At 39.7% G+C, this 27,784-nt stretch overlaps 1 protein-coding gene across 1 annotated transcript; it reads right to left on the bottom strand.

The window, feature by feature from the left end:
• Nucleotides 1-1,744: 1,744 nt before the first annotated feature.
• On the bottom strand, nucleotides 1,745-26,841 carry LOC114667046 (E3 ubiquitin/ISG15 ligase TRIM25-like). The gene is made up of 8 exons (XM_051933463.1): nucleotides 25,945-26,841; nucleotides 19,410-19,918; nucleotides 15,531-16,156; nucleotides 15,020-15,115; nucleotides 13,100-13,333; nucleotides 12,858-13,017; nucleotides 12,672-12,731; nucleotides 1,745-4,302 (listed from the first exon to the last, which is right to left on the bottom strand). The coding sequence occupies exons 1-8, from the start codon at nucleotides 26,658-26,660 to the stop codon at nucleotides 3,764-3,766; spliced, it is 2,940 nt and encodes a 979-aa protein (XP_051789423.1). The 5' UTR covers nucleotides 26,661-26,841; the 3' UTR covers nucleotides 1,745-3,763.
• Nucleotides 26,842-27,784: the final 943 nt, after the last annotated feature.

Genomic DNA, 27,784 nt, shown 5'->3' on the forward strand with positions numbered 1-27,784 from the left:
AGGCTACAGTTATTCCGAACTCGACACTCAGGCTCAACCACCTACTATGGGGAAATCTGACCACACTTCTTAAATTATTTTTTTTATGTATACATATTACGATGTCCCTCAACTTTAAATAAATTAAATTTAAAAACTTATTTGAAGTACACAAATCTAAATAAATAAACATTAAACAAACTTTGAACAAAATCGAACATTCCGGACGCTATTAGTACCCCCATGCAAACAACGTGGACCCGTCCGTCAGCCAGCAAACGCCAGTGTGTGAGACCAATGCGCTGCTTTAAACTTCTCAGTTATTTGCGTGCGCGCATATATCTGGCTGTGGAACGTGAATAAAGACAGATAAACTCTCACACGTTTTTCTCTCGATTCACTGTAAATGAAATATTACTATTTAAACAGGCAAAACCGTGGTTATTAGCAGGGGCCATAACACGCATAGCAGCAGGCGCTGCGCTGCTGTTTAGCAAACAAAAGCCGTTCAGTTGCCTCTCACGGGCAAAGACCTCCTTCGAGGTTTATTGGGCAAGCAGTGGGCGACACAAAATGGGGTAAAAAGAACACACACTAGTAATCTTCTCCACAGAGCTAAAGGGCCAATGTATCATCGCTACTACAGAAATACAAGAGTACAAATTAATACATTTAATCAGTTTGTGAAACTGAGGTTGCAGTAAATACATGAAGGAAGACCCGGAAGTTCACCTAACAAGAAACACGTCATAAGTCACAACAAACAGAATTGCTGCAAGAGTTGCTTTTAACAAGCAATAATAATTCTGAGGGTTTTGATTCAATCAACAAACTTGGACAGCCAGGAAGTGTAGGGCACTGACCTTTTCTCAGTTAAAGTAATGGTGTTTCACACGTCGTACACTTCCAGCTGTCCTACGTAGCAACTGCTTATCAGTAATATACACAAAACGTCTCATGATGGCATAACCCAAACAACAGATTGCTGTTCGATGCCATAATAGACACAAAATGTATCATAATACAATTCACAAATGTCCAGGAGCCTTAAGCCAAGTCGGGCAGTGTGATGTAGTGGTTAATTAAGGCTTTGGACTTCAAACTCTGAGGTTGTGGGCTCAATTTCCGCTACTGACTCTGTGTAACCGTGAGCAAGTCACTTCACCTGTCCGTGTTCCAATTAGAAAATGTAAAGAAATGTCCCCTATAAAGTAAAACCAGTGCTTATCTGAGAAATAGTAATCTGACTAAAAAGCAGAGCTTCATAGTTAGGAAGGTAGAAATGGGGAGCAGTAAGAGTCCAGTGGAAATACAAAGTGATGGTAGTAGATGTTTGATCTTTTAAAAATGTAGGAAAATGGGACTCACAAAAAATAATTGCCAGAGCTTGGAGGTTTGATTACACATCTGTAGGTAATCAACAGGCGTGATCATCTTAGTGTCATAAGTCCCTAAGGGAAAGCTGATGATAGGACAACAATCCACTCAAATGTAAAGAAAAACAGCATGAAATTCACAATAAAAGTCAATCATAGTAAAGAGCAGGGCTGCCATATCCCCTTAAAGATTGCAAAGGTGAGTTTGGGCAATAGTTCATTTCATTTGTGCCATTTCAGGTTTTTACAATTTACAAGTTATACAATAATCACAGTTGATTCAATTTGACTTTTCTGACGTTGACCAACAGAAAAAGACTCTTTATTAATGTCAAAGGTAAAAAAGATCTCTACAAATTAGTCTAAATGAATTACAAATACAAAACACATAAGTATTCACCCTCTTTAATATACGACTTTTACCAAACTACAGCATTCTTAAAGTGTTAATCTTGTGGTGCGCCATATGTCTTTGACACTTATACTTTAAAAAAAAAATCAATAAATAGAACTATCCTTTAAAAAAAATGATATTAATAATGACAATGAAAACAATAGTCAACCTCCTCTCGATAAATACTTAAGAAAATGCAAAATGATATGAAATCACTACACAATTGTTATGGCTTGTTTAATTAAAGAGTAAACTATGATTGCACATCCATAGGTAATCAACAGGTGTGATCGTCTTAGCGTCATAAATCCCTAAGGAAAGCTGATGATAGAAGGATAACAATCCACTCAAATCTTAAGAAAAATGGCATGAAATTCAATTTTTCAAATTAATAAGTAGCTCTACACTCTTCAGCCCGTCTGCATCTTTATCAATAATAGGAGGGAAAATAAGCAAAGGATCCTTTTAGTTGTGCTTTGTAGTTATAAGTAGTAAACTACCCTATAAACTAAAAGTGAGACCCTCTAAGCACATAATATTTCAAATAAACCACACTAAAGAGATGGAAGGTGACTAATTGCATTATTGATTGTGCTGGACTGATTGAAGAATTTGCTGAAAAATTATTATTTATTGAACCACCTTTTATTTTATCTGAAATTGTGTTTGGTTGAGCTGTGTCTGGTGTTCGTTGTTCTGAGTTGTCCCCTGGTGGTCACACTCTATCTATCTATCTATCTATCTATCTATCTATCTATCTATCTATCTATCTATCTATCTATCTATCTATCTATCTATCTATCTATCTATCTATCTATCTATCTATCTATCTATCTATCTATCTATCTATCTATCCGTTTTGAACAGGGCAGATAGAGTCTGCTCTGATGGTGGTTACACATCTGAATATAGTTGGGCAATTAAACTGGCATCCTCTCATAGTAAATATTTAATTATTCTCTTGTGTTTTCCATGTTGCCTCACCACCTCAAGTCTCTAAATATTACTCTGCAGATTTGTTGATCCAATCCTTTATGTTTTATTCTGCAGTTCTATAAACCCTTCACATCATTTGTGGATTATATCACCTCTGTCACGGTCATGGTGGGAAGCCACTCTCCATCATGGCCAGCTGATTTGATTTAGTTCACCCGCCTACCTGGTGAAGTCACTATATACTGCATAACTGCTAACATAATGTTGGTCAGCATCATCATTTTGTCAGCCAAGCTGACTAAAAACAAATATGAGAAAGCATCAGTGAATAGAATAAAGAAAAAAGGAGTCATTAATTCATCCATTACTTTTAAGAAGCAAGATATCACTCTGACCTTAAGACAGGAGCCAACCTTGGACAAGATGCCAGTCCATATCAGAGTACATTCTGCACATAAGCTGCCCATTTTTAGGTTTATAAAAACACAGGACTTTGGGATAGGAGTAGGAAATTGAGAAAAAAACTTACATGGACACAGAAAGTTGATGGGAATGTCACACAGACAGTAACCAGACCGGTTTGAACCCAGGCTCCTGGAGCTGTGAAGTAGCAGTGCTAACCACTGTACCACTGAGTGGATTAAAATACAATAAACAAAAAGAATTTACCAGACGGCTCTGATTTCAGATTTGTACTTGTTATTTGATATTTACAAGACAAATTAGGATATCAATTTCTGGGTGATGGGAATTTGACTCAACGTGCCATGGTATTCCGCTTCAGGCTGAGTTTAAATTTTGCTGAACGTAAACTGTTTTTTTGATGATGACCACATTGAAAGATGGAGGCTCAGCTGACCACATCTGTCCATGGTCATTGTAAGAAAAGACATGGCAGGGCAGCCAGTGACTCTTTGTGTGTGTGTTTGTGTGTATGTGTGTGTGTTCGGTGAGGTACAAGGATTGAAATGAGAAATGAGCTCCAGCAAATACCAATGGCTTTTCTACTGCAGTCCAAAATAACAAGATAGCCTGTATGACAGAATGACATAAAGTGATCTGCAGGGGATACCGATCACTAGTCAGACAGGTTCAGAGGACAGATTGTTACACTGGAGTCCCATCCAACCCCAAACCCTGGATAGATTGGTTCAGTGAAGGAGATTTTGAATGTGTGTAGGAGGGTCATTGTGTCTGAGACGCTATAAAATGACAAGGAACTAGTGAGACAGTCCAGATACACGCCTATTCTGTGACTGTAGGGCACGCTGACTGTAGTAGATTTGTTATTGTGCCACACAAAGAAATTGGAATCAGAGCAGGTCAAAGACCATGACTTTTTATTGTGTCCAAGGCGACACTCCTCGCTCTTTCCTTTCCTACTGATTCCTTTATATGTCACCCCAATCGCCACTCCACTGCCACTCCACTCAACCTCCCAGTAAAAGCAAGTCCATCTTAAAGCCTCTGTGCACAAAATTTGTTCCCAATAGTCAAATCTGTCCGGATGATTAGGATACTGGGTCCCTGTCTTCTTGTCTGTCACCTTTTTGTTATCTTCAGACAGGTGAAGCCGTCTGTTTGCTGTATTGGGGTCCATGGTGAGCGGACAGGCGTCTGAATAGAGGGAAGAGAAGGGAAGACGATTGAAGAGATCTGCTGTCATTGTGACACCTGAGACTTGAACCTGCAGAATTCACAGTAATTGCTGGATAATCTTTTAAAACACTAACAGTGTATTCAGTTAAATATGTCCACTAGTGATGCTATACATTTCTACATATCAAGCTTAGTTAATACAAAATATAGTTTTGTGTCGTATAAAAAGGAATGTCAGGCTGCTGTAACTCAAGTATTAACAACAAACTAAAAAAAGTGGGAGTTAAGACTGTTCTTAAGTAGACGGGTGCAAACTTTGCTCTATATATAATAGATTTGGTTAGGAATATAAGTAACAGGCTGTTTAAGTTTACATATAATGCCAAGATAGGTGGATTGGCAGATAATCTCAAATCTGTTGAGTTATTACAGGGGGACTTGGACAGAACACAGGCTTGGGCAGATTTGTGGCAGATGAAATTTAATGTCAGTAAATGTAAAGTATTAAATATAGGAAGTAAAAATGTTAGGTTTGAATACACAATGGGAGGTCTGAAAAATGAGAGTACACCTTATGAGAAGGATTTAGGAGTCACAGTGGACTCTAAGCTATCGACTTCCAGACAGTGTTCAGAAGCCATTAAGAAGGCTAACAGAATGTCAGGTTATATAGCGCCTTGATGTGTGGAGTACAAGTCACAGGAGGTTCTGCTCAAGCTTTATCACACACTAGTGAGGCCTCATCTTGAGTTCTGTTTCCAGTTTTGGGTCTCTAGACTACAAAAAGGACATACAGTAGCAGCGCTAGAAAATGTCCAGAGAGGAGTGACTAGGCTGATTCAAAGGTGACAGGGGATGAATTATGAGGAAAGATTCAAAGAGCGGAGCCTTTACAGTTTAAGCAAAAGGAGATTAAGGGGAGAAATGAGTGAAATGTTTACAGTTATGAAGGAATTAGTCCAGTGGTTCGAGACTTGTTACTTTAAAATGAGTGGTCAAGAACATGGGGGCATAAGTGGAAACGTGTTAAGGGTAAATTTCACACAAACATTAGCAAGGTATTTTTTTATAGACACTTGGAATAAGCTACCAAGTAGAATGGTTAACAGTAAGACTTCAGGGACTTTCAAAACTTGACTTGATGTTGAGAGTTAAGTGGAGAGGATTGTGAGCTTTCTTGGACTGAATGGCCTGTTCTTGTCTAGATTGTTCTAATGTTCTAAAACAAAACAAAAAAACAAAACAAAATACCACCACAGAAAAAGGTGAGAAGGAAAAAATTACTGGTTTGGAATGGAGAAGGCCATAGGTTTGGTCATTTTTGAAGTCGGCCTTGGTTACCATAAAATATTAATGGGACATCAGATTAGGATGACTGCTGGACTATCATTGTCAGATTAGATTTTGTATGTTGGGTTCAGGGTATGATGTTAACTGGACTCAAAGCAAAGTTTGGGGAGAAGATCAAAAAATCTGGGAATTACACTTCTTATGATTTCCTTTTGTTATAAATTATTTACAGGTTTGGCTTTTCCATTTGGGTATATATATATATACACTAGCCATGTGCGCCCAACTACGTTGCGCATGTTAAAGTTGTCTGTGAAGGGCTCCCTGTTTAAATGCGGCTGTCAGTCGTGAACTGGGCCCTTCGTCGCACAGCATTATGATTTTTTATAAGGGAAGCAAAATTACAAACGAAACCCTTGGACATTGATTTGATAGATAGATAGATAGATAGGAACGGCCTACTCGGAATCACTGTCCTAATAGTAATTATGTGGTGGTGGAGGAGCATTTCTGGTTCTCTTCGCACGACTTATGGATGGTTAATCATAAGCGGCGTCTTCCGCATCGTCTTCGAGACTTTCAAAATCATAGTCTTCCCATGTTGGGATGCTAGGTTCTTCTTGATCCAAATGAAGATTATATATAGAGATTAGTTAATTTAAAGCACAACAATTTGTTTAGTTTGAATGTCTGTGTTTTGAGGTGTGACTGGAGTACTACAGTCTTAAGTAGTATAAGCCTGGAGGAGATTCTTAATGCAATGCCTATGTTTTAGCTGTCTCTCTACTGCCATCTAGTGCTTCTTCTTCTAATTAATTCGCGGACAAACAAAGATCAAGATCCAAATGAAGATTATATATATATATATATATATATATATATATATAATATTTTTTCACATTTTTTCACAACACCATTTTCCTTTCTTTGGCTGTCGCCATTTTGGACTTAGTCTGTATACTGTTTCTAGCCATGCTGCTATGCAGTACAACCAGAGCTTTTGGCCCCTTAGAGGGTTCATACTTTATGTCAGCTCAAAGACTTCCTAGCTTTCCAAGTTTGTGGATACAAACCTTGGTTGTTACAAATCCATTTTTGTTTATTGATTTCCTGGCCTGTGCTTTGATCCCTTTGACTTTGATTTTTGGAGCTTTGGGCTTGACAAAAGATTGGTTTTGATTTTTAGTTAATGAGCTTTGTTTCATTTTTGACATTTCTTCTTGCAATATTTTTTAATAAAAAAATTGTCTCAATTCACTTTGTGGCAGAACAGCACCCAGATCAGGGAGATAGACACAAGAGAAGTGATGATGAGGTGTTGAGTGGTCAACTTGTGGTCAAGAAGCATCCCCTTTTAATGGGCAAAGTTGAACTTCAGGCTACATGATATGTTGACATAGACATAGTCAAGAGTAGTGTGTATCCCGATGTCCTAGCTAAGTTTTCCACCATGGCCTAGTCATTCTGGTCCCCTAATTATTCCTTGTCTCTCATTGCCTAGCTATCGTTCTCATCCCTTCACCACCTAATAGTTAACGTGTGGTGTCAGTACGGGTGAAAAGTGGCTGCTGTCACATCATCCAGATGGATCATGTTGGTGGTGGTTGAATTGGCTTTCCACTCACTACATAAAGTACTTTGAGTAGTGAGAAAAGCACTGTATAAACGTAATGTCCTCTTTTTCTTCTTCTTCAAGGTGGAGGCCACACTAACAAGGCCTCTCATTTATAGCAGAGGGCATTTCAAAGCACATAATTGTCAACACTGTTAAGCTTGCCTTTTACAGCAGTGTCCCTAGTAATCATGGCAGCTGTCACAGTTAGCATAAACATTCTGAATCCTGCAACTGCCAAGGCAATCCACCTGAGTTGAAACTTGTTTTTTGACTCTCTGGCCCTTGAGCAAGGCCCTTAACCTACAATTGCTCCATCCTGGGTATGACGTTAATCTGCATCCAGCCCTGTAAGTAGGCCCTCCAACCTGCAGGGAAAAACCTGGGGGTTGTTGGCAGAATTGGCACTCCAGCCACCATAAAAACCTCCCACTGGTTCTGCTCCTTCTGAACTGGTGTGCTGCTGAGGTGTCACCCGTTGCATGGCTGCACTCGGGTCCTAATCTGGGATCCTGAATTGGTGTGTCATGTGTTGGGTGCAGCCATGCACTGTATCAGCGCATGCACCTATCCTCTCCTCCTCTGTCTCTCAGGTCACATTTTTCTTTCCTGTATTAAGTGTTTGATATGTCTGTTTATTCTAAAACAATATACATGAATGTATAAATATAAACGTTTGTGTTTACTGAGGGGATATGGGGTAACTTTTCTACCTAATTCATGTCTTGTAGGGACACAAGGGGATGCCTTTGTGCAGTGCACATAGTGGTGGAAATCTGGGTGAAGCAGAAGGAAAGGTGCAGACTGTATGCTGTAGTCTCGGAAGACTGCAGCTCATCACTGAATGTTCCCAGGGGTACATATTGCAGGGTGCACTAGTAACACAAGGATAGCATTTATGGGTGTTTCTAGTCTACCAATTAGAAAAGAACAAGAGGCTTATATAATGTCTTTAATAAAGAAGTAATACATATATAAGGGTAGAAGTATTCTCAATACCACAACAATAACGTCAACAATTTATTTCTTGCATAACCAAAAATCACACAAGAAATGCCTTAGTGGGTTTTAACAGGCCTTGTTTTTTGACAGCCCCCTCCCCAACCCCCTGGCCTTGAATCCCTAAGAAGAGAAGAAAACGTTTAAAGAAAAAAAAAATGGAAGAGATCTTGGAAAAGGCAGTTCAGACATAGGCCCCTTTCCAGACAGGTTGGACGTGCAAAGGGTGTCCAAAAATGGGGTAAATACAACACACAAAATAGCAGCACAAGTAATCCTCTTCACAGAGCTAGATGGCCAGCCTATCATGGCCACCTCAGAAATACAACACAATAATACAAACTACTTTGTTCTTGCACTGCAGGATAATGGATAATGACAACTCTCAAGACAAAAGTCAAGAACAGATGATACCACTCACTAAATCCAGAACTATCTCATATTAAGATAGAGATTTGTTCAAATACATCAAAGCAAAGTAGAAACTAATTAACATACATGAAAAACAACAATATCTGGCCATCACAAGAACAGGCATAGTCCAGCAGACATTTAAAATCAGTAGTGCTACCCTGGCATTCTACACCCACACCCCTAAGCATCACATACTGTAACAGAAGGGAAGATACAGGAGATGGTAGACACAGGTGAAATTGAAGCTCCTTCAAGCCCATTGGGAATACCGGTAGTCCTCATCATAAAAAAAAGATGTCAGCTGGAGGTTTTGGATTAACTATAAATAGGTCAATGCTGCCAGGAAGCCAGTCTTGTACCAGCTGCTTCAAACACATGAGTACTCTTGAACCCATGAATTGAATCCTGTTAGCACAACTCCCTGGTTTTTCACTGAAGCTACTGTTCAGCTGGTTTGGCACCTAAGGCTTGTGAATAGGCATGTGCTTCTATAAGACGTTAATTGTGATACTTCGTAGTCATGCCTTGGGACTTATGCACCTCTCCCACCACATTTAAGTGCCTCATGGAGAAGATCTTTGTTGGATTCATTAGAACATAAGAACAATCTAGACAAAAACAGGCCATGAAATAACATCAAGTCAAGTTTTGAAAGTCCCTACTGCCTACCGCCCTACTTAGTAGCTTATTCTATGCATCTGTGGTTCTCTGTATAAAAAAAAACTTTCTAATGTTTGTGCGAAATATACCCTTAACAAGTCCCCAACTATGCCCCTGTGTTCTTCAGAACTCATTTGAAAGTAACAGTCTCGATCCATTGGACTAATTCCCCTCATAATTTTAAACACTTCCATCGTGTCTCCTTAATCTTATTTTCCTTCAACTCTTTTAACCTTTCTTCATAATTTTTTTTTTGTTCTTTATTTCGCCTTATACAATTTCTTGTATTAGGAATTTGTTAGTTTTCGCATACCCCTTGGGGTCAGAACGCAGGGTCAGCCATTGTACAGCACCCCTGGAGCAATTGAAGGTTAAGGGCCTTGCTCAAGGGCCCAGCAGAGTAGGATCTCTTTTGGCAGTGACGGGGATTCGAACCGGCAACCTTCAAGATACCAGCACAGATCCTTAGCTTCAGAGCCACCACTCCGCCCGCCTTTCTTCATCCTCTGTATCCCTGGAAACAGCCTAGTCGCTCTTCTCTGGACCTTTTCTAGCACCACTATGTTTGTTTTGTAACCTGGAGACCAAAGCTACACACAGTACTCCAGACAAGGCCTCACCAGTGCATTATGAAACTTAAGCATAGCTTTGAACTTGTAATCTATGCATAACCTAACATTATTTTAGCCTTCTTAATGGCCTCTGAACACTGTCTGGCAGTTGATAGTGTCAAGTTCTCTACGACACCTAAATCCTTCTCATAAGATGTACTTTTGGTAATCAAACCACCCATTGAGCATTCAAACCTAACATTTTTATTTCTTACATGTAACAGTTTACATTTACTTCCATTTAAATTTAATCTGCCACAAATCTGCCCAAGCCTGTATGTTGTCCAAGGCCCTCTGTAATGATTCAATGGATTCAAGATTATCTGCCAATCCACCCATCTTAGTATCATCTGCATACTTAACCAACTTGTTATTTACATTCTTATCCAAATCATCTCTATATATAATCTTCATTTGGATCTTGATCTTTGTTTGTCCGCGAATGAATTAGAAGAAGAAGCACTAGATGGCAGTAGACAGACAGCTAAAACATAGGCATTGCATTAAGAATCTCCTCCAGGCTTATACTACTGAAGACTGTAGTACTCCAGTCACACCTCAAAACGCAGACATTCAAACTAAACAAATTGTTGTGCTTTAAATTAACTAATCTTTATATATAATCTTCATTTGGATCTTGATCTTTGTTTGTCCGCGAATTCCACGCATGCGTAGACCACCTTCCAGTTTAGTACGTTGTTGTTACTCACGGATGTCAACAATGTGCCGGAATAATGAAACGGGTGGTGGACAGTGTTACGCTGGTTAGCTCTTGAGGCCTGGTTAGAGAATGAGATTGCCGAAGATAAAAGGTACGTGCCTACGTAACATATGAATGAAAGAAAGACAGTGGGTAAAATGAATGACAACGTAACAGCACGTTCCGGAAATTATTATTGTTACGTTGTAGCCGGCGAGTGCTGCGCGTCTCACAGTTGTACCGTGGCTTGCTCACATGTCAGTGAAGTGATCCCTATTTATGCTTTAAAGAGCCTGGATACCTGTGTGTCCCCCTTTTATAACCATTGCTCCGTGTATATTGACTTACTCTTTGGATTACCACAAAGCAACCTGTGAGATTAGAGAAAGGTTGAGAAGAGATCGTGAGAGGAAACGACAGCGTCGTGAAAACGAGACGGACTGTGAACGGAGAGAAGCAGAAATGCTACTCCACCACCACATAATTACTATTCGGACAGTGATTCCGAGTAGGCCGTTTCTATTGAATCAATGTCCAAGGGTTTTCTTTTGTAATTTTGTTTCCCTTATAAAAAATCATAATGCTGTGCGATGAAGGGCCCAGTTCACGACTGGCAGCTGCGTATAAACAGGGAGCCCTTCACAGACAACTTTAACATGCGCAACGTAGTTGGGCGTACATGGCTAGTTTATACATATATTGAAAGTAGTAGCGTCCCTAGGACTGGCCATTTCTGGACAATACTCTTAACCTCGGCCAATTCTGAAAGGGATCCTTACACTATAACCCTAACACGGCCTAAAGCTACTGTGTAGTCTAACTAGATATGACCTACTGGTGCATCCCCCTAACTTTGCAGAAGCTGTCCCCTACCTAAAAGGAAGATCTTAAGAAGTTCTAAGAAGAAGTATCTCAGAAGAAGTATCTGGACTCAGAGTCTCGTTAATTATCCCCCTCATGCAGAAGGAAGCCAGATTTCTGGGGCATGTGGTTAGTGCCTTAGGAATAGCCACATGCACTAAAAAGATTCCCAGCAAGTGTGATTGTGTGTGATTAATACACACTTAACTCTACTAAAGATAAGCCTGCGATTTAATTGGCGATTCTAACTTCTCTTGCACTGTAGTATGTGAGTGTACCCTGCGATACACTGGTTCCCCTGTCCAGGCTATGGACTTTAATTTCCATAATCCTGAACTGGATTAGGTAAATATGATAATAAAAAGGTTAATGGAAGAGATATTTTAACTAAATTTAGATAGGTTTGAACCTTTTAGTAGTGTAAAGGGTGTGTTTCTTGGATCATCGAGAACTTTAAGAACACCAGAAAATATCAAAAGGGTGAGACGGGCATTCAGTGTGACTTCAGTCAGTAGCATTAAACATTTCAAACTGGTAAATAAGACAATGTAAATAAACTGCACTGATTAAATTATGTTCGTACCATCCTTTCGATGCACCTGCTATTTTAATAGTTTAGAACACAGGCAGGTGTCAAACTTATAGAGGGTATTTGATTTCCTCTAGTTCCTCCACCACTAGAGCCCACCACTGCTCAGAAATAAGAACATTTCAACAGCGGAACACTGTTTATAATGTTAACTGCAAGATAACAAACAGTCGGTGCACTGGTCAGTTAGGTAAAGCTGGCATCACACTATGTGGCTTTTCCAATGATATTCTGTCAGAGGCTTCTTTACATAATCTGTAGACACTCACAGCATGATGTTTGTAATGAGCTGAGTTCTCACTTGTGTAATGACATCCCCAGCGACTCGGTCATCGAGCACTTAATAGTCCAAGCTTCATTCTGTATCAGACTACAACACAATCAAGCAGGCAGTACTCCTGTTTTTCCAGCTTTACCCATAGTGCAGTAGGACTTAGTTTACTTAACACATCCGAGTATGGCACATGATATAGTTGGGGAGTAACAGTACCATCTGTTTATGTATAATAAAAACTACAAGCAACATACATCCCCTCTGCCTGTCAAATGAGTGTGCACTTTACACAGTAAACACTGCAACACTACTGGCCTTCACTCATGGACAGTAAATCATGAAAAAGTTTACCCAAAGCACAACAGGATCAGACTTACATTTTAAAAACCGATCTCTAAGTCTGAGATTCTGTAGGACGTGACCTGGAGAGTTGACTCCTGAGAGGAGAAAAAAAAAACACAAAAATCAGAGTTTTAGCCTCCTGCACTTATGATAATTAGTACATCTTGTACCCCCAGTGTCTCTCTGGATTAACTGAGGTCACTTGAGGAGACACAACCCACCAGTCTCACATCTTTTTACAAACTTCCAGCCACTGATCTCCTCCAGACTCCTTTTCAAATCAGTCAGGTTCTTCTTCAGGGTCTCGGGAAGCAGGCCTCCATTTATACTGATGTCTGGTTTGTCTTTATCATCCAGTGGGACACAGAGAGTTGGCAACTTCTACAAGAGAGCAGTTGAGAGAAGGAGGAGATGAGTGTGTGTCAAACAGGTCTGCCGGTGTCCTTTAGGTCAGCCTTCTCACCTTTAGGAAGTAGATGCAGTCATCAGTCTGTGAAAGCTCGACCAGCTCCGTGTCTCTCCTCTTCAGTTCCTTGATCTCCTTCTCCAACCACTTGATGACCTCTTCAACCTTTCTCAGTTCCTTCCTCTCATAATCTTTAATCACCTCTGTAACCTCTGATCTCAGCCTTTCAATGGACTGGAGAAGAGACCTGAAGATCTCCTCATTTTTCTGTACTTCACTATCTGCAGAGCACTAAACTTAAATAAAACATAGGAATTTAGCTCAGTCACGTATTCTTTATATATCATGAAGTTTCTGCTTCCAACTGCCATATTAACAAGCACAAAATGGGAATCACAATAAAGGTGTAGGTTTCAAAATCTTAACTTCGTCTTCTTCTTTTGGCTGCTCCCGTTAGGGGTTGCCACAGCAGATCATCTTGTTTCATATCTTTCTGTCCTCTGCATCTTGTTCTGCTACACTCATCACTTGCATGTCTTCTTTCACCACATCCATAAACCTCCTCTTAAGCCTTCTTCTTTTCCTCTTCCCTGGCAGCTCTATCTTTAACACCCTTTTCCCAATATACCCAGCATGTCTCCTCTGCACATGTCCAAACCAACACAATCTCGCCTCTCTAACTTTGTCTCCTAACCGTAAAACTTGAGTTGACCTCCTAAAGTACTCATTTCTAATCCTGTCCATCCTTGTCACACCCAATTCAAATCTTAGCATCTTTAACTCTACTACCTCCAGCTCTCTCTCCTGCTTTCTGGTCAGTGCCACCATCTCCAACCCGTATAACATAGTTGGTCTCTCTACCATCCTGTAGACCTTCCCTTTCACTCTTGCTGATCCCCGTCTGTCACAAATCACTCCTGACACTCTTCTCCACCCATTCCACCCTGTCTGTACTCTCTTTTTCACCTCTCTCCAACAATCCCCATTACTCTGTACTGTTAATCCCAAGTATTTAAACTCATCCACTTTCACCAACTCTATTCCTTGCATCCTCACCATTGCTCTGATCTCCTCTTATTCACACACATGTATTCTGTCTTGTTCCTACTGGCCTTCATTCCTCTCCTTTCTAGAGCATATCTCCACCTCTCCAGGATCTCCTCAACCTGCTCCCTACTCTCGCTACAGATCACAATGTCATCAGCAAACATCATAGTCCACGGGGACTCCTGTCTAATCTTGTCCATCACCATTGCAAATAAGAAAGGGCTCAGAGCCAATCCCTGATGTAATCCCACCTCCATGTCGAATGCATCCATCTCTCCTACTGCAGACCTCACCACTGTCACACTTCCATCATACATATCCTGTACAACTCTTATGTACTTCTCTGCCACTCCCGACATCTGCTCCTCATGAGGCACCCTGTCATATAGATAATTATATATAATCCAGCCACAGGGGATGCACAAACCAGTATGTTTCTTTGTGCCGGTCCTAAGCCCGGTAAATGGGGAGGGTTACATCAGGAAGGGCATCTGGTGTAAAATTTTGCCAAATCAATATGTGGACAACAATACCAAATCTTAACAAAGTGTTTAATAAAGTGATGAAACTCTTCTTCTTGTTTTGTGGCAAGTTATGTTCAATTCTTATGGTAAGTGTGAGAATTTTGTCCAGAAATGCTTATTAATAGCATTCAGAGTCAACAAAGAACAAGACAAGCAGCTTTGTTCAGCTTTGGGGTTGACATTGTGAGTTTTAGGAATTAATGGGCTCATTGTTTTTTTTCATATTTATTATTCCGGTTTGTCTCATATGGCACAAATGCAATCATTATTTCACAGATTAGTACTATAGGTACATTATTACTAAAAAAAAATTACATTTTTCTCATTTCTTAGCACATTTGACAGTACTTCAATATTATTTTAGTACTTGTTACATTATGCTATCTAAACACAACCCACGACTCACCTGAATCTTCATCATGGCGCCCTTCATCTCCTCCAGTTCCTTCTCTTTCTCCTGAATTTTCTTTTTCATTTCTGCCTTTCTGTTCTCTAGCTGGCTCTGTGTAGAAACAAAATGGTGAAGAGATGTCTGTGGAGTGGACAAACCTGAAGATCTGTGTTTGAAGATTTTAAAAATTTATGAGTTAAATGTGTTTCGGGCTTTCAGGTATTAAAGATAAATAGAATTCCCAGACCTGATGAGAATTTGCCCGTGATGTACAAAGAAATGAAAGACATTATTTAAAAAAAACCCTGGTACTTCATATTAGAGAAGCACCTAGTGAAATGTAAACCTGTGACTCCAAATCACAAGAAGGCAAAGGGTGAAAAGTTTTAACCACTACATCGCTGTGCCTTCAGATTTTTATTTTATTCAGTTTCTCACAGATCTTAAAACACCAATATTCACTGTTTTTGAATCTTTTTTCTCAGTTTTCCCAGTTAACCTTTCCCATTCCTACTCCTTTCCTCACCTGTCTCTCAGCTCTCTCTTCTTCTGGTGTCACCATGTCATGACTTTTGTGTTCAGTTGTTGCACACATTAAGCAGATGCAGGTGTCATCGGTCCTACAGAAGACTTCTAGGACTTTCTTATGTGTTTTACAAAGTTTATTTTCAATATTTTCAGTCGGCTCCAACAATTTGTGCCTCCTCAGAGCTTCAGACATGAGGTGAGACTGAAGGTGAATCTCACAATAACAAACCACACAGGTCAGGCAGGTCTTCACAGCCCTCATTTTTTTCCCATTGCACACATCACAGGGCACATCATCAGATCCTGTGTAACTCTGAGATTGAGAAACAATGATGTCCTTGTCTTTTACTTTCTCTATTATATCTTTTAACATATCATTTCTTTTGATCGCTGGCCTCTCATTGAATATTTCCCTGCATTGAGGACAGTTGTAGATTCCATCTGTCTCTGACTGGTCCCAGTACTCACTTATACAGCCCATACAGTAGTTGTGCCCGCATGTGAGGCTGACTGGCTCCTTCAGGACATCCAGACACATTGAGCAGGAATGCTGAACCACAGACGCAGAAGATTTAGCTGCTGCCATCATGAACAGAGATCTTGTCTGACACACAGGTGTTGTTTCTGAAGAAATGAAAGTGAAAGTAACTTCACTCACGTAAAGAAATGCAAACACACCCTCCATTATGTCATCTGCAAGTCGTCACTGTTAAATTGTAAAATTCCAGGATTGTATGTACCTGTAGTATAATTAAAATACAATATTCATATAAATTATGTTTATATATTTGATTTCTTTTTTAGGAGACATAAATGACACTTTTTACTCTGCAACCCTCATGGCTTCTCCTTCTCCTTCACCTTCATCTGCAACTTCTGCTTCCTCACATCAACTGTATACCACTACAATCCCAAACCAGACTGACAGTTTTCAGATCCCATACTTGAAATTCCCAGAGGATTTAATGCAATCCCTGGAAAAGGGCGGAAGACCAAGCCCACATTTACACCATGAAGTGATCAGAATAGTTATCAAAGAAATCATGAAAGTACCACATTTCAAATGTTTATTCCACCAAAATGCTACAACAATATTTATTTCTATAGCACATTTTCATACAAATGATATGGAAGAAGATGATCTGCTGTGGCAACCCCTAACGGGAGCAGCCGTAAGAAGAAGATTTTCATACAAACTATGTAGCTCAAAGTGCTTTACAAGATATAGAAAGAAAAAAAGAAAAATATAAAAATAAAATTAGGCAATACTAATCAACATAGAATAAAAGTAAGGGAGGACAGGAAAAAAAAAACTCCAGACACCTGGAGAAAAAAAACAAAATCTGCAGGGGTTCTGAGGGCACAACACCACCAAGACCCCACTAGGCATAAAAGATAAATAAATTTCATTATGACACAAGAAATGTTCTAACCCTGAAAAATGGTTGCAAAATATCATGAATCTCTTCAAGATGTAATTGAGGGAGACGTTATAAGCACTGGATATGACTCCTTGTTGAAACAACCTCAGGCCCGGGTTGAAAACGTAAAGTGATTTAGTCATCAGAAGATCAAGAAGAGAACAGCACAATCTGATAATGACACAGAAGGACTGTCTCCTGAAATAAGAGTCGCTATGCAAGATACAAACGGAGGGATCAGATGGGAATTGCCACATATACCTCTTCACAAAGCAACAGTATATTTGCCAGAGAAAAGAATGGACTCTCAGAAACAATTACTGTACATAGAAGCCAGGTGGAATACGGATGAAGTACAGAAAGATATGCAGTCAACTTATTATTCTCAGAAAAAAGAAATAAACCAGGGCACCAGCATTCCTCAACTTTCAGAGGACTAGCCTTTTCAGTTTAATGAGAGTGGCATGGCAGTTCATTTTGAAAGAACTCACAGGTATTCAACTGAAAGAAACCGTTCTTACTAGTCTTAACAAAAATGGAAAATGACTCCTTAACTATATGAGACGTGTTGCTGCTGTAAAAAAATAGATGAGTCCTTCAGAGCTTGAGAAAGATGGATGTTGCTCAGAGTCATTTACAAGGTTACTCGGTTGAGATAACAAATACGATCCTGCTGCTCCTGGCTTACTTTGATGAGAAGGAAGAAAAACACGATGCACTATGTTGAAAAAACAGGTCTCCCCATGGAATTACAAGCAGAACAGCTTCCTTTGACACCCTGCATTATTATTTGTGGTAAGAACATCAAAATCAAAAATCAACTATTACATTATACTATTACAGTAGGAATTACCATGTTTATCCTAGACTACTTTTTAAAATCATTCCCAGGGTTCATTATTTTTTTATCTTAATATTTTAATTTTTAAAATTGCTGAAGATTATTTTAAGCTTAAAGATTGTTAATGATTATATTTTCGGCAGATAGTATTAAGAATTCAGCTGCAATAGATATCTCTTTGTTTTAATTCTCTAATGCCGCTGCAGGGTGGGGTTTGTTTTGTTTTGGACGTGCTCTGTCTCTTCCTATGTCAGAGGACCGGGACATCACGAAGTTGGATCAAGCCTCATGTGGGGAGGCAAAATGGGCGGGGGGGGGGGGGGTAAAGGGGAGAGAGAAGGAGAGCAGGCTATATCTAATCTGTTCTTCTAATCCCTGTAACTATAAATATCAATGCAACAATAGACTACAATTCAATAACTCATGGGGAATTTTGAAACAAAGATTGAAACTGCCTCATTACCAGTTCAGACTATAAAATGACATTAAAAACTCTGAATCACGAATTAAAGAGAAAGAAAGTATGCTCTCACCTAACAGGCTTAAACACTAAAATAGTATTTTTACAGGAGACCTACTTACTAAGCATTGTATTCACTACACTTTTGGCACGCAGACTTATTCTGCTAAATTGGAAGAATCCTAACTCTCCTCTGATAAGTCAGTAGGAAACCGATGTTTTATATTTTTTGAAATTGGAAAAAATCAAATTCTCAGTTAGAGGATCTGTAGAAAATTTTTTCAAAACCTGGCAGGATCTGATCAATATTATTTTAGAATAAGAGAAATAACTATAACCGCATTTAATTCCCTTCTCCATTTCTTATTTACATATATATTTATTTCTCCCTTTCTTTTGCTTATTGTTGTCTTATTTAAAAAAGCCCTAAGCAAATCTTCTTTAGCTAAGCTCTCCTTCTAAGGGGTGGGGTTTGATTTGTCTTCAATTTGTTTGGTTATAAATTGATCTATTTATATGGAATGATTACAATAAAAATTAATAAAATATTTCAAAAAAAAAATCAAAAATCAAATCTAATAGCCTTTCATTGTCAAGTCACTATATATGCAGAACATACAGGAGAATCGAAATATTGTTTCTCTCTCATCTTCGTGGTACAATAAAATATAAAATGTATAAAAGTTTAACATATAAGATAAATAACATTAGAACTTGTAAGTAGACCTGTGTACAATGTGCAATAGTCATTAGTGCAAAAGCCAATTATAGTAAAAAATGAGAAGGTGCATTATAGAGTATCTTATGAGATGTACAATAAGACAAACAGTTAGCAGCAGATGTAATATTGAGTCTTTATATAATACCAGCTGAGGTAGGGTACTTGGTAGATATTGACTCTTGTTACGGTCCAGGGGCAGGGGCAGGGGGCAGGGGGGGAAGGTTGTGGACAGAGTTCAGCATCCTGACAGCTTGGTGGATGAAGCTGTTAGAAAGTCTTGTGGAGCAGGCCCGGAGGTTCTGGTACCTTTTCCCTGAGGGGAGAAGGCTAAAAAGGGAGTGGGAGGAGTCACCAACAATGCTGATGGCTCTACGCGTGAGATGGGTATGGAAAATGTCCTTGAGGGAGGGCAGTGGGGGCACCAATGATCTTACTGGCCGCATCCACTATGTGTTGCAGGGACTTCTTACAGGAGGCAATGTAGCTTCCATACCTCAAAGAGGCAATGTAGCTTCCATACCACAAAGAGATGCAGCGGGTGAGGATGCTCTCGATTGTGCCCCGGTAGAAAGAGCACATGATGGGAGGTGGAACTTGTGCTCTCCTCAGTTTGCATAGAAAGTAGAGGTGGGAATGAGCTTTCTTGGCCAGTAATGTGGTGTTATCTAACCAGGAGAGGTCCTCGGAGATGTACGTCCCCAGGAACTTGGTGCTACTCACCCTTTCCACAGCTGCACTGTCGATGGTCAATGGGAGGTGATGTGAATGACCTCTCCTGAAATCGACCACAATCTCTTTAGTCTTTCCCAAGTTCAGGAAGAGATTTTTGTCTTTACACCACTGGACCAGTTGGCTCACCTTGTTCCTGTAGTTGGCTTCGTCATTGTTGGTGATGAGACCAACCACGGTTGTATCGTCCGCAAACTTGACGATGTGATTGGAACTGTAGATTGGTACACAGTCGTGGGTCAGCAGGGTAAAGAGTAAACAGCATCTCATTTTAAATATTCTGTACCTGCTCAATTAATGTGTCCATACATATTTTAGTTTTATGTTATATCTATGCTAGTTTTACATACAGTATAATGAAGATTCCAGTTTGCAATTGTAAATAGTACAGTATATAAAGTCACTGTGGCGGACAGCTAGGGTCGTTACCTGGCCAGGTTGCCTCTACATTGGAAGGACCTGGGGAAGGAGTGTTTCCGGAGCATTGCCTCCTCCCAAAGCGCTAGAGGGCAGCTCCCCTGGAGTGCAATGGTACGACCGGTTTGGAGCATGGAAGCTCAACCCTGTTGGGGCCTGTGGCCACCATCGGGGGGCACCTGGAGAACTGTTGAGCCCTTTGATGCAGCACTGTTGCCACACCTGGAAGTGCTGCTGGAACTGGGTCAACGAGCACCTGGAGCACTTCTGGGTGCCTTATAAAAGGAGCCAGCAGCCACTACTCCGAGAGCCAGAGTCAGGTGGGAGAAGATGAAGCTCACCAGGGGGAGTGGAGTCGAGAGAAAAAAGAAAGAAGAGAAGGTTATGTGCTGACTTGTGCTTTGTGCTTGGGACTGTGCTGTACTGGTGGGAAACGGGCAAAGGGGAAAGAAAGAAAAATAAAAGTGTGTGTGCTTGCACTTGTGTCCTGCCTGCCTGTGTCGGGGTTAGGGTGGCTGTATGTGCCCTTGGGCATCATGTTACATATTTAAAGGACTCTCTCTAAATAACAATTAGAAAACCTGAGAACCTAAAGCAATAATACAAAGCATGATGGCTTTTGTTGTTTTAAAGCTATTGATTAAATGTAACACTTATGTTCTAATCTGCTTAATGCATATTTTAGGCTTCCATTCAAAGTGCTACCTTAATAATAATTCATTACATTTACATAGCACTTTTCTCAGTACTCAAAGCGCTATCCACACAGGGAGGAACTGGGAAGCGAACCCACAATCTTCCACAGTCTCTTTACTGCAAAGCAGCAGCACTACCACTGTGCCACCTTGTTCATGTTCAGCATTGACAAAACAGTTGTGAATGACAGCATAACTACATTTATATCTTTGTATGATGTTTGCAAGCTACTTCTGTCTCAACATACATTATCCTGTGGAATTACGCTGTGTTCTTTTTACAGAGGTAAGTCTTAAAGTAAAGCTTAGTTGACTAGATAAGAAATAATAGTATGTAGTAGTAGAAATACAACAGCTAATGGAGACACATGCTAAGATACTAGTACCAGTATTAGTATTTAAAACATTAAAATGTAGTTTACAAATGAATATATAAAAAGGCATCTTCTTTCCAAAAGATTTACATCTTTACAACATATTATTACATGCTGTAATAACTTAATTTGGAAGTGTATTAGTTTTACTTTGCTCTTGGTATTTTACTTTCCTCTTGTTTGATGTTTCTTCAAAATCAATCCTGAAAAATGAACAAATGTGGAATGGAAAAAGTCCAGCAAGTGGCATTCTGTGACCGTCAGGGTACTGTCACTCATTTCAGCTCTTGCCGATTATGAATGTAAATAGTAAAGTAAGTATTTGATATGCATGAAAAGAAAGCTTATAAATTTAGAAAAAAAGACACACTTAATATTAAAACTACACCATGTTTGGGAGTTTTGTTAACTGTAACTTTATTTCATTCTCCTAGGTGTTTTCACTCTGACTTCTAACAAAACTGCAAGTGGAATGAAGAAGGAACTCCAAACGTTTAAAGGTTTACATATTTACTTGAGGGTCACCAGTCATGTTTTTGTTAAGGATTGTTAAAATGTTTAATCTTTTTTCGATGTTATTTTTTAATATGAGTATTATTGTTTTGTTATTAAAATACAGCTTTTACACTGCAATTAAAAAAGAAAAATACAAAGATGATCAGAAGATAATGTTTTTTATTTATTTAATTACTTATTTGCAACTTCAAATCTTTAGAAATTTGATAAAACACAGGGGCCTCTGGTGTCACCTCATCTGACTCAAAGAGCAATTCAGTGTGTGCTATCAGTGCCTAGAGGGGAGGCATATTGGAAAGGAGCAGAACACACCTACTGCATTTACCAGCAGGGCAGATCATAAACATTACACAAAGTTATCTCTCTATTATATAAAAAAAATTCTGGGATGAGACGTGACTTTTTCAGAGAGATACTTTCACGTCCCACAAGACAAGACTTTGTGCCAAGAGATTTAACCACACCCAGGGCCGGAAATAAAAGACAAAGATTAGATGACAAAGTAGAATGTCGTAAAGAATTCAAAAAAGTTGGCGCGATACACATGCAGAGCAGGTTAGAGATAATGAAAGCACTAAAATTCAAAAGTCTCAAAAAAATGATAGTAAAGATCACATTAGCGGAAACAGAAATTATTACTTGATGAAATAATGGAACAGCGAAAAGAGATTGAATATATTGTTCAGATTTAAACTTTAGGTTGGAGACTTGAAGATCGTCTAATTCAGGAAAAGTAGTGTTTTTTCCCAATGATGAGGCGTATCCAAAAGAATTAAAAGATCTGGGGCCTCATGTATAAACGGTGCATACGCACAAAAATGTTTCATAAGCCCATTTCCATGCTCGAATCGCGATGTATAAAACCTAAACTTGGCGTAAAGCCACGAACATTTTCACGGTAGCTCCAACCCTGGTGTACGCAAGTTCTCTGCTCAGTTTTGCAAACTGGCGGCACCCAGCGTCAAAGCAGTGCTACTGTTCCTGTGTGGTTACCCTTTCTTTTTTAGATCCACATCCCTGACGCAGCTTTATAAATACACTGAAATTACCCACATATTGTTTATTAGTTTAATGCATCTGATTGTAATTAACCTGTAACAATACAATGGTCCACAGAATGGCCAAACTATTCCAAATACCATAGCTGCTTTAGCGTTGTTACTCTCACTACATCTTCTTCTTCTTTTTTCAGCTGCTCCCGTTAGGGGTTGCCACATCGGATCATCTTTCTCCATATTACTCTCACTGCACCACTCGGAGTATTTATATCACTGTATCTGAGTGTGAATCACAGCTCTACAGCAGCTGATTGGAAAAAGAATTATTGGTAAACAGCATCAAGCACATGCTGCCTCGGCTATTCTGTCTATTGAACTGCTCTCATACGGCAAACGCTTCAGAACCTTTCCTGTATGGACCTCGTGGTTCAGAAACAGTTTCATCCCAAGAACTATAAACGCACTCAATCAGTCCATCAAGTGATCCTTGTAGAATGCTTTGTACTTATAAGTACAATCACCTCACTGTAAACTTGCGATAAAGTTATAATATTTCACAACCTGAGCCACTTTATAAAGCGAGTATTTACATATGATGCCGATATCATTTTTAAGATGAAATGCAGGAAAATATGTTTATTATATTTTACAGATAAAATGTTAACATCATTTAAATAATCTATATTGTTAATATAGAAAAACATGTGAGGACACGTTGCCGCAATGCTTACGAGGAGCTGGCGCTCCATTCACGGATTGTTCCTGCCTCGCGCTGTATTCTTGCTGGGATTGGCGTGACACTAGAAGGATAGATGGATAGAATAATTAAACATTACGAAGATATTTCAATGTTCCTTAAAAGTTTTGAAGAATTGCCATTCTAAGCTTACAGATGGTTTAACGTCTATTACAGAGCTGATTGTGTGCTGATTGGGTATTTGGAGAAAGAACAGTAAGGACAGGAATTGGAGGTTAGTACGTTTGAAAGAGACAGTAATGCTACAATAAAGTATTTCATCGAAGGTCGCACATGGTGCAGCAAGCATCTTTCGTGAGGCAGGAACAATCACTATGCAACTGTGTTCCCATGTTTAATAACAAGCTTTAACTCCTTTCATCATAAAAATGATATCACGTATACATCTCAGTATTTTAATTATTCAGAGAGCTGTAATATCACAAATGTAATAGATTCTGTATCCTGTCGGAGGAAGAGAAAGCCCGGAAGCACATAGTGATTCACAGACATAGCGCACATAGAAGATCAAATACAAAACAAAGCATTTAACATATGCTACTTTAGTTACGATAGGATTTGAGAAACTAGTAAATTAAATGATTTTAAGATGAAGTTTATGATGTTCTACTTTAATGACAAAATAAACTACGTGATTAAAGTGGAAATTCAGAGATTAAAGTTGACATTTTGTGCTTTTTTCCCCCACTGTTTGCCTTTTTTTTTCTCTGTACCCTAATAAACTTTCATATGACACTCAGACGGTGGGCTACAACTCGCCTTTTCAAGGCGACTTTGATATCTGACAACTTCTTTTTTATTTCGGGCACTGTGCGACTTTGTGAACTTGAGCTTTCAAGTTTCTCCGACACTATGTCACTCGATCAACTTCATTTTGTTGATTATACCACTGTTTAAACCAACAAATAGTACGTTTTTCCTTTGCCTCCACTTGGTATTTGCTGAAATTCTTCAATTTTCCCCTGTGCTTTTGCCATTGTCTTTTCACAGAAGGTTGAGCTTAAGGGCTATTTATATTGATTTGCATATTCAAAGAGGCGTAATTTTGGGAGGAGTTGGGGTGAGGCAGCAGGCGCGTGCACGAGAGTTACTTTTCACGCTGACCAGGATTTATGTAGTGGAAGAACGTGGAAGTTAGCGTTCACACAGATTTATGCATCTGGATTTTTTTGTACGTACGAACATTTCCGCTTTTGTCCATACGCCATGTTATTATAGTGTGAATTATATGCACGGTGTTATACATGAGGCCCCTGTTGTTTGGTGAAAGTGAAATCCACATACGCGAGCAGCAGAGGCGCAAAGTGGCTCACAGGCTGGGGAGTTGGCAAGAGAAGCGAGCAGGGGGCGAAGCCCCCTAGTTACTAAGTATTATTAATTAGTTGACTGATGCCTTTATCCCACAACCTCAGGGTTTGAAGCTTAAAGGCTGTGGGTTCATATCCCATTACTTACACTGCAAGACCATGAGCAAGTCACTTCACCTGTCTGTATTTTAATTTGAAGACAAAAGGAATGGAGCCAATTGTATCTCAGCTGTTGTAAGTCGCCTTGGATAAAGGCATCCATCAAATAAATAAATAAGAAGTTTTAAGAATTGTTGTACTTTGTGCATAAAGCTGCTTTTGGAATTTTCAAATAGCAAAAATCACAAATTAAAGTTTTGCAGATAGATGAAAATTTGTGTAAAGCGTCTTTTTTAGTACGTATAGATGATGTTAGATTTGTCACATTTTTAAAATTCACCAAACTCAATTGCAGAATTACAGTATTCGACGGTTCCTCTAGTGCCTCTTTTTCTCGAACGATTTGTTTCAAAAACGAAACAGCATACCGCCTTCTCATTACAGGCTTAAGTTGCGAGTTTGGTATTTTTCCGTCCAGCTGTTTTAGCTCTAGACCGTCCACAAGAAACTGTAACACACACAGACACAGACTCATTCCCATCACCAAAGTATATTTGTGAATTTTGTGACGGCCTTTTCATATTTTGTATTATCATATCACATATTTTTTTAGGGGGCAGCATGGTGGCGCAGTGGGTAGCGCTGCTGTCTCCCTGCGTGGAGTTTGCATGTTCTCCACGTGGGTTTCCTCCGGGTACACCGGTTTCCTCCCACAGTCAAGACATGCAGGTTAGGTGGATTGGCGATTCTAAATTGTCCCTAGTGTGTGCTTGGGGTGTGGGTGTGTGTGTATGTGCGCGCCCTTCCCGGGGTTTGTTTCGTGCCTTGCGTCGTGTGTTTGCTGGGATTGGCTCCAGCAGACCCCCGTGACCCTATAGTTTGGATATAGCGGGTTGGATAATGGATGGATGGATGGATGGTATTATTTTTAAATGTTTTTAAAATAACGCATAACTTATAAAGTGAACTGCGCAAAAGCTAAAACAGACATCGATCCAAAATTCATTTTTGAAGGCCAATGTTTAATGTGCATTTTATAACTCGTCTTTTGCCTTTAGTTTAATAGAGGACTCTTAAAATGACATGTAAAAGACCCCCGGATTTCTACAGCTTTGAGCAACAGCCTCGCTTCTCAAACGAAAGGTATGCATTTCAAAATAAAAGCCCTCCAGTATTACATGTTTTCCTTTCCTACTCCTCCCCTCACCTGCCTCTGTTCTTTCTTCCTCAGGTGTCACCGTGTCATGACTCTTGTGTTCAGTCGCCACACAAAGTAAGCAGACGCAGGTGTCATCCGTTCTACAGACGATTTCCAGAACTTTGTGATGTTTCGCGCAGAGTTTATCTTGCAGTTTTCCAGTCGCCTCCTCCAGTTTGTGTCTTTTGAAGGCTTCAGACCTGCGGTTAGGCTGCAAATGAGCCTCACAGTAGGAAGCCATGCAGGTCAGGCAGGTCTTTGAAGATTTCCTTTTTCTCCTTGAACACTCATCACAGGAGACTTCGTCAGGTCCTGCGTAACTCTGAGACGGACCGACATCGGATTCCGCGCCCTTCAGTTTCTCCAAAATATCGTTTAGCATTGCATTTTTCTTAATCTGAGGCCTTACTGTAAACGTTAATCTGCACTCAGGACACTTGTAAATTCCTGGTGTGTCCGACTTGTCCCAGTAGTCATTAATACAGTCTATACAATAGCTGTGTCCACACGAGATAGTGATCGGCTCATTCAGGGCATCCAGACACATCGGAGAGGAGTACTGATCAGTGGACAGAGAAGGCTGACCCGCTTCCATTTTTTAAGGAGATTGCTGTTACTCAACCTGGATTTTTTGCCCACGAAGTTTAAACAGTTGTACGCGTCCCCACCTCATCCGTGTTGCTTACCCTAAACTTTTTCACCTTCACAACACTGCCCGATTCGCAATTCTTGTGAGTCCATACCCGATTTGCATCGCTCGTGCACTCTCTGCTCACTAAAAATACTTTTTTACAACACTGCCGATTTGTACTGCGCATGTGTAATGTGTTGTGATTTCCCCCTCTCAAAACCTGAATTGCGCTTGCGAATCATTTTCATATTGCCGTTTATCTCCGTCTCCAAGTGCACTCGTCGCTTCTTACTGGAAAACATGGGATCTTTAGAATTTTATAACGTCTTCAAACAATAGTTTTTCACCTAAAAAAATAACCCCAGTCGAGCGAAGAGGGATCGAAGTGAAATCTAACGTGTGATTGTGAACTTTTTATTTATTTGTTTATTTATTTACTGACATGACGTACAGTGCAGTTCATCTTAGATGTGTTACTCCTAGAGGTAAGACTACTGAGGCTGTCCGTTTTATATGGAATCTGTGCACAATTCCTGCTAAGACTTCCCTTATTCTTTTACTTGATCTGCAATTAGATTAGATTAAACTTTATTAATCCCATGGGGAATTTCAGATGCATACTGCATCAGAAACATAAAAACACGGGAACAGATTACAGACGCGAAGGACAGATAATACAATAAATCAACGAATCAATAAGTAAATAAATAAATAACAGTAAACTTAAGTAAGGCAGGTGGAAGCATTGACTTGCCAGATAGCAGTGAGCAGAAAAGATCTCACAGAGCCACTTATTATATAGCATACCATAGTGTAATGAGCCCGTAGCTAAAAGTGCATCAAAAGAGCACCTGCAACAGGGGATGGAGGGGATATTTCATGTCATGGCGTCCAATTTTCCCATCATCCTCTTTTCTATAACAGCTTCCAGTGTGTCTAAGGTTCACCCCGTGATTGACCAGACTTTCCCGATAAGTTTGTTCAGGTATTGTGCATCTTTTGTGCTCAGGATGCTTCCCCAGGAGACTGCAGCATAGACCATCACACTGGCTGATATTGTCTGGTAGAACATTTCCAGCAGCTTGCTG

Source organism: Erpetoichthys calabaricus, chromosome 1 (genome assembly GCF_900747795.2).
Source record: "Erpetoichthys calabaricus chromosome 1, fErpCal1.3, whole genome shotgun sequence".
Lineage (NCBI taxonomy): Eukaryota > Metazoa > Chordata > Cladistia > Polypteriformes > Polypteridae > Erpetoichthys > Erpetoichthys calabaricus.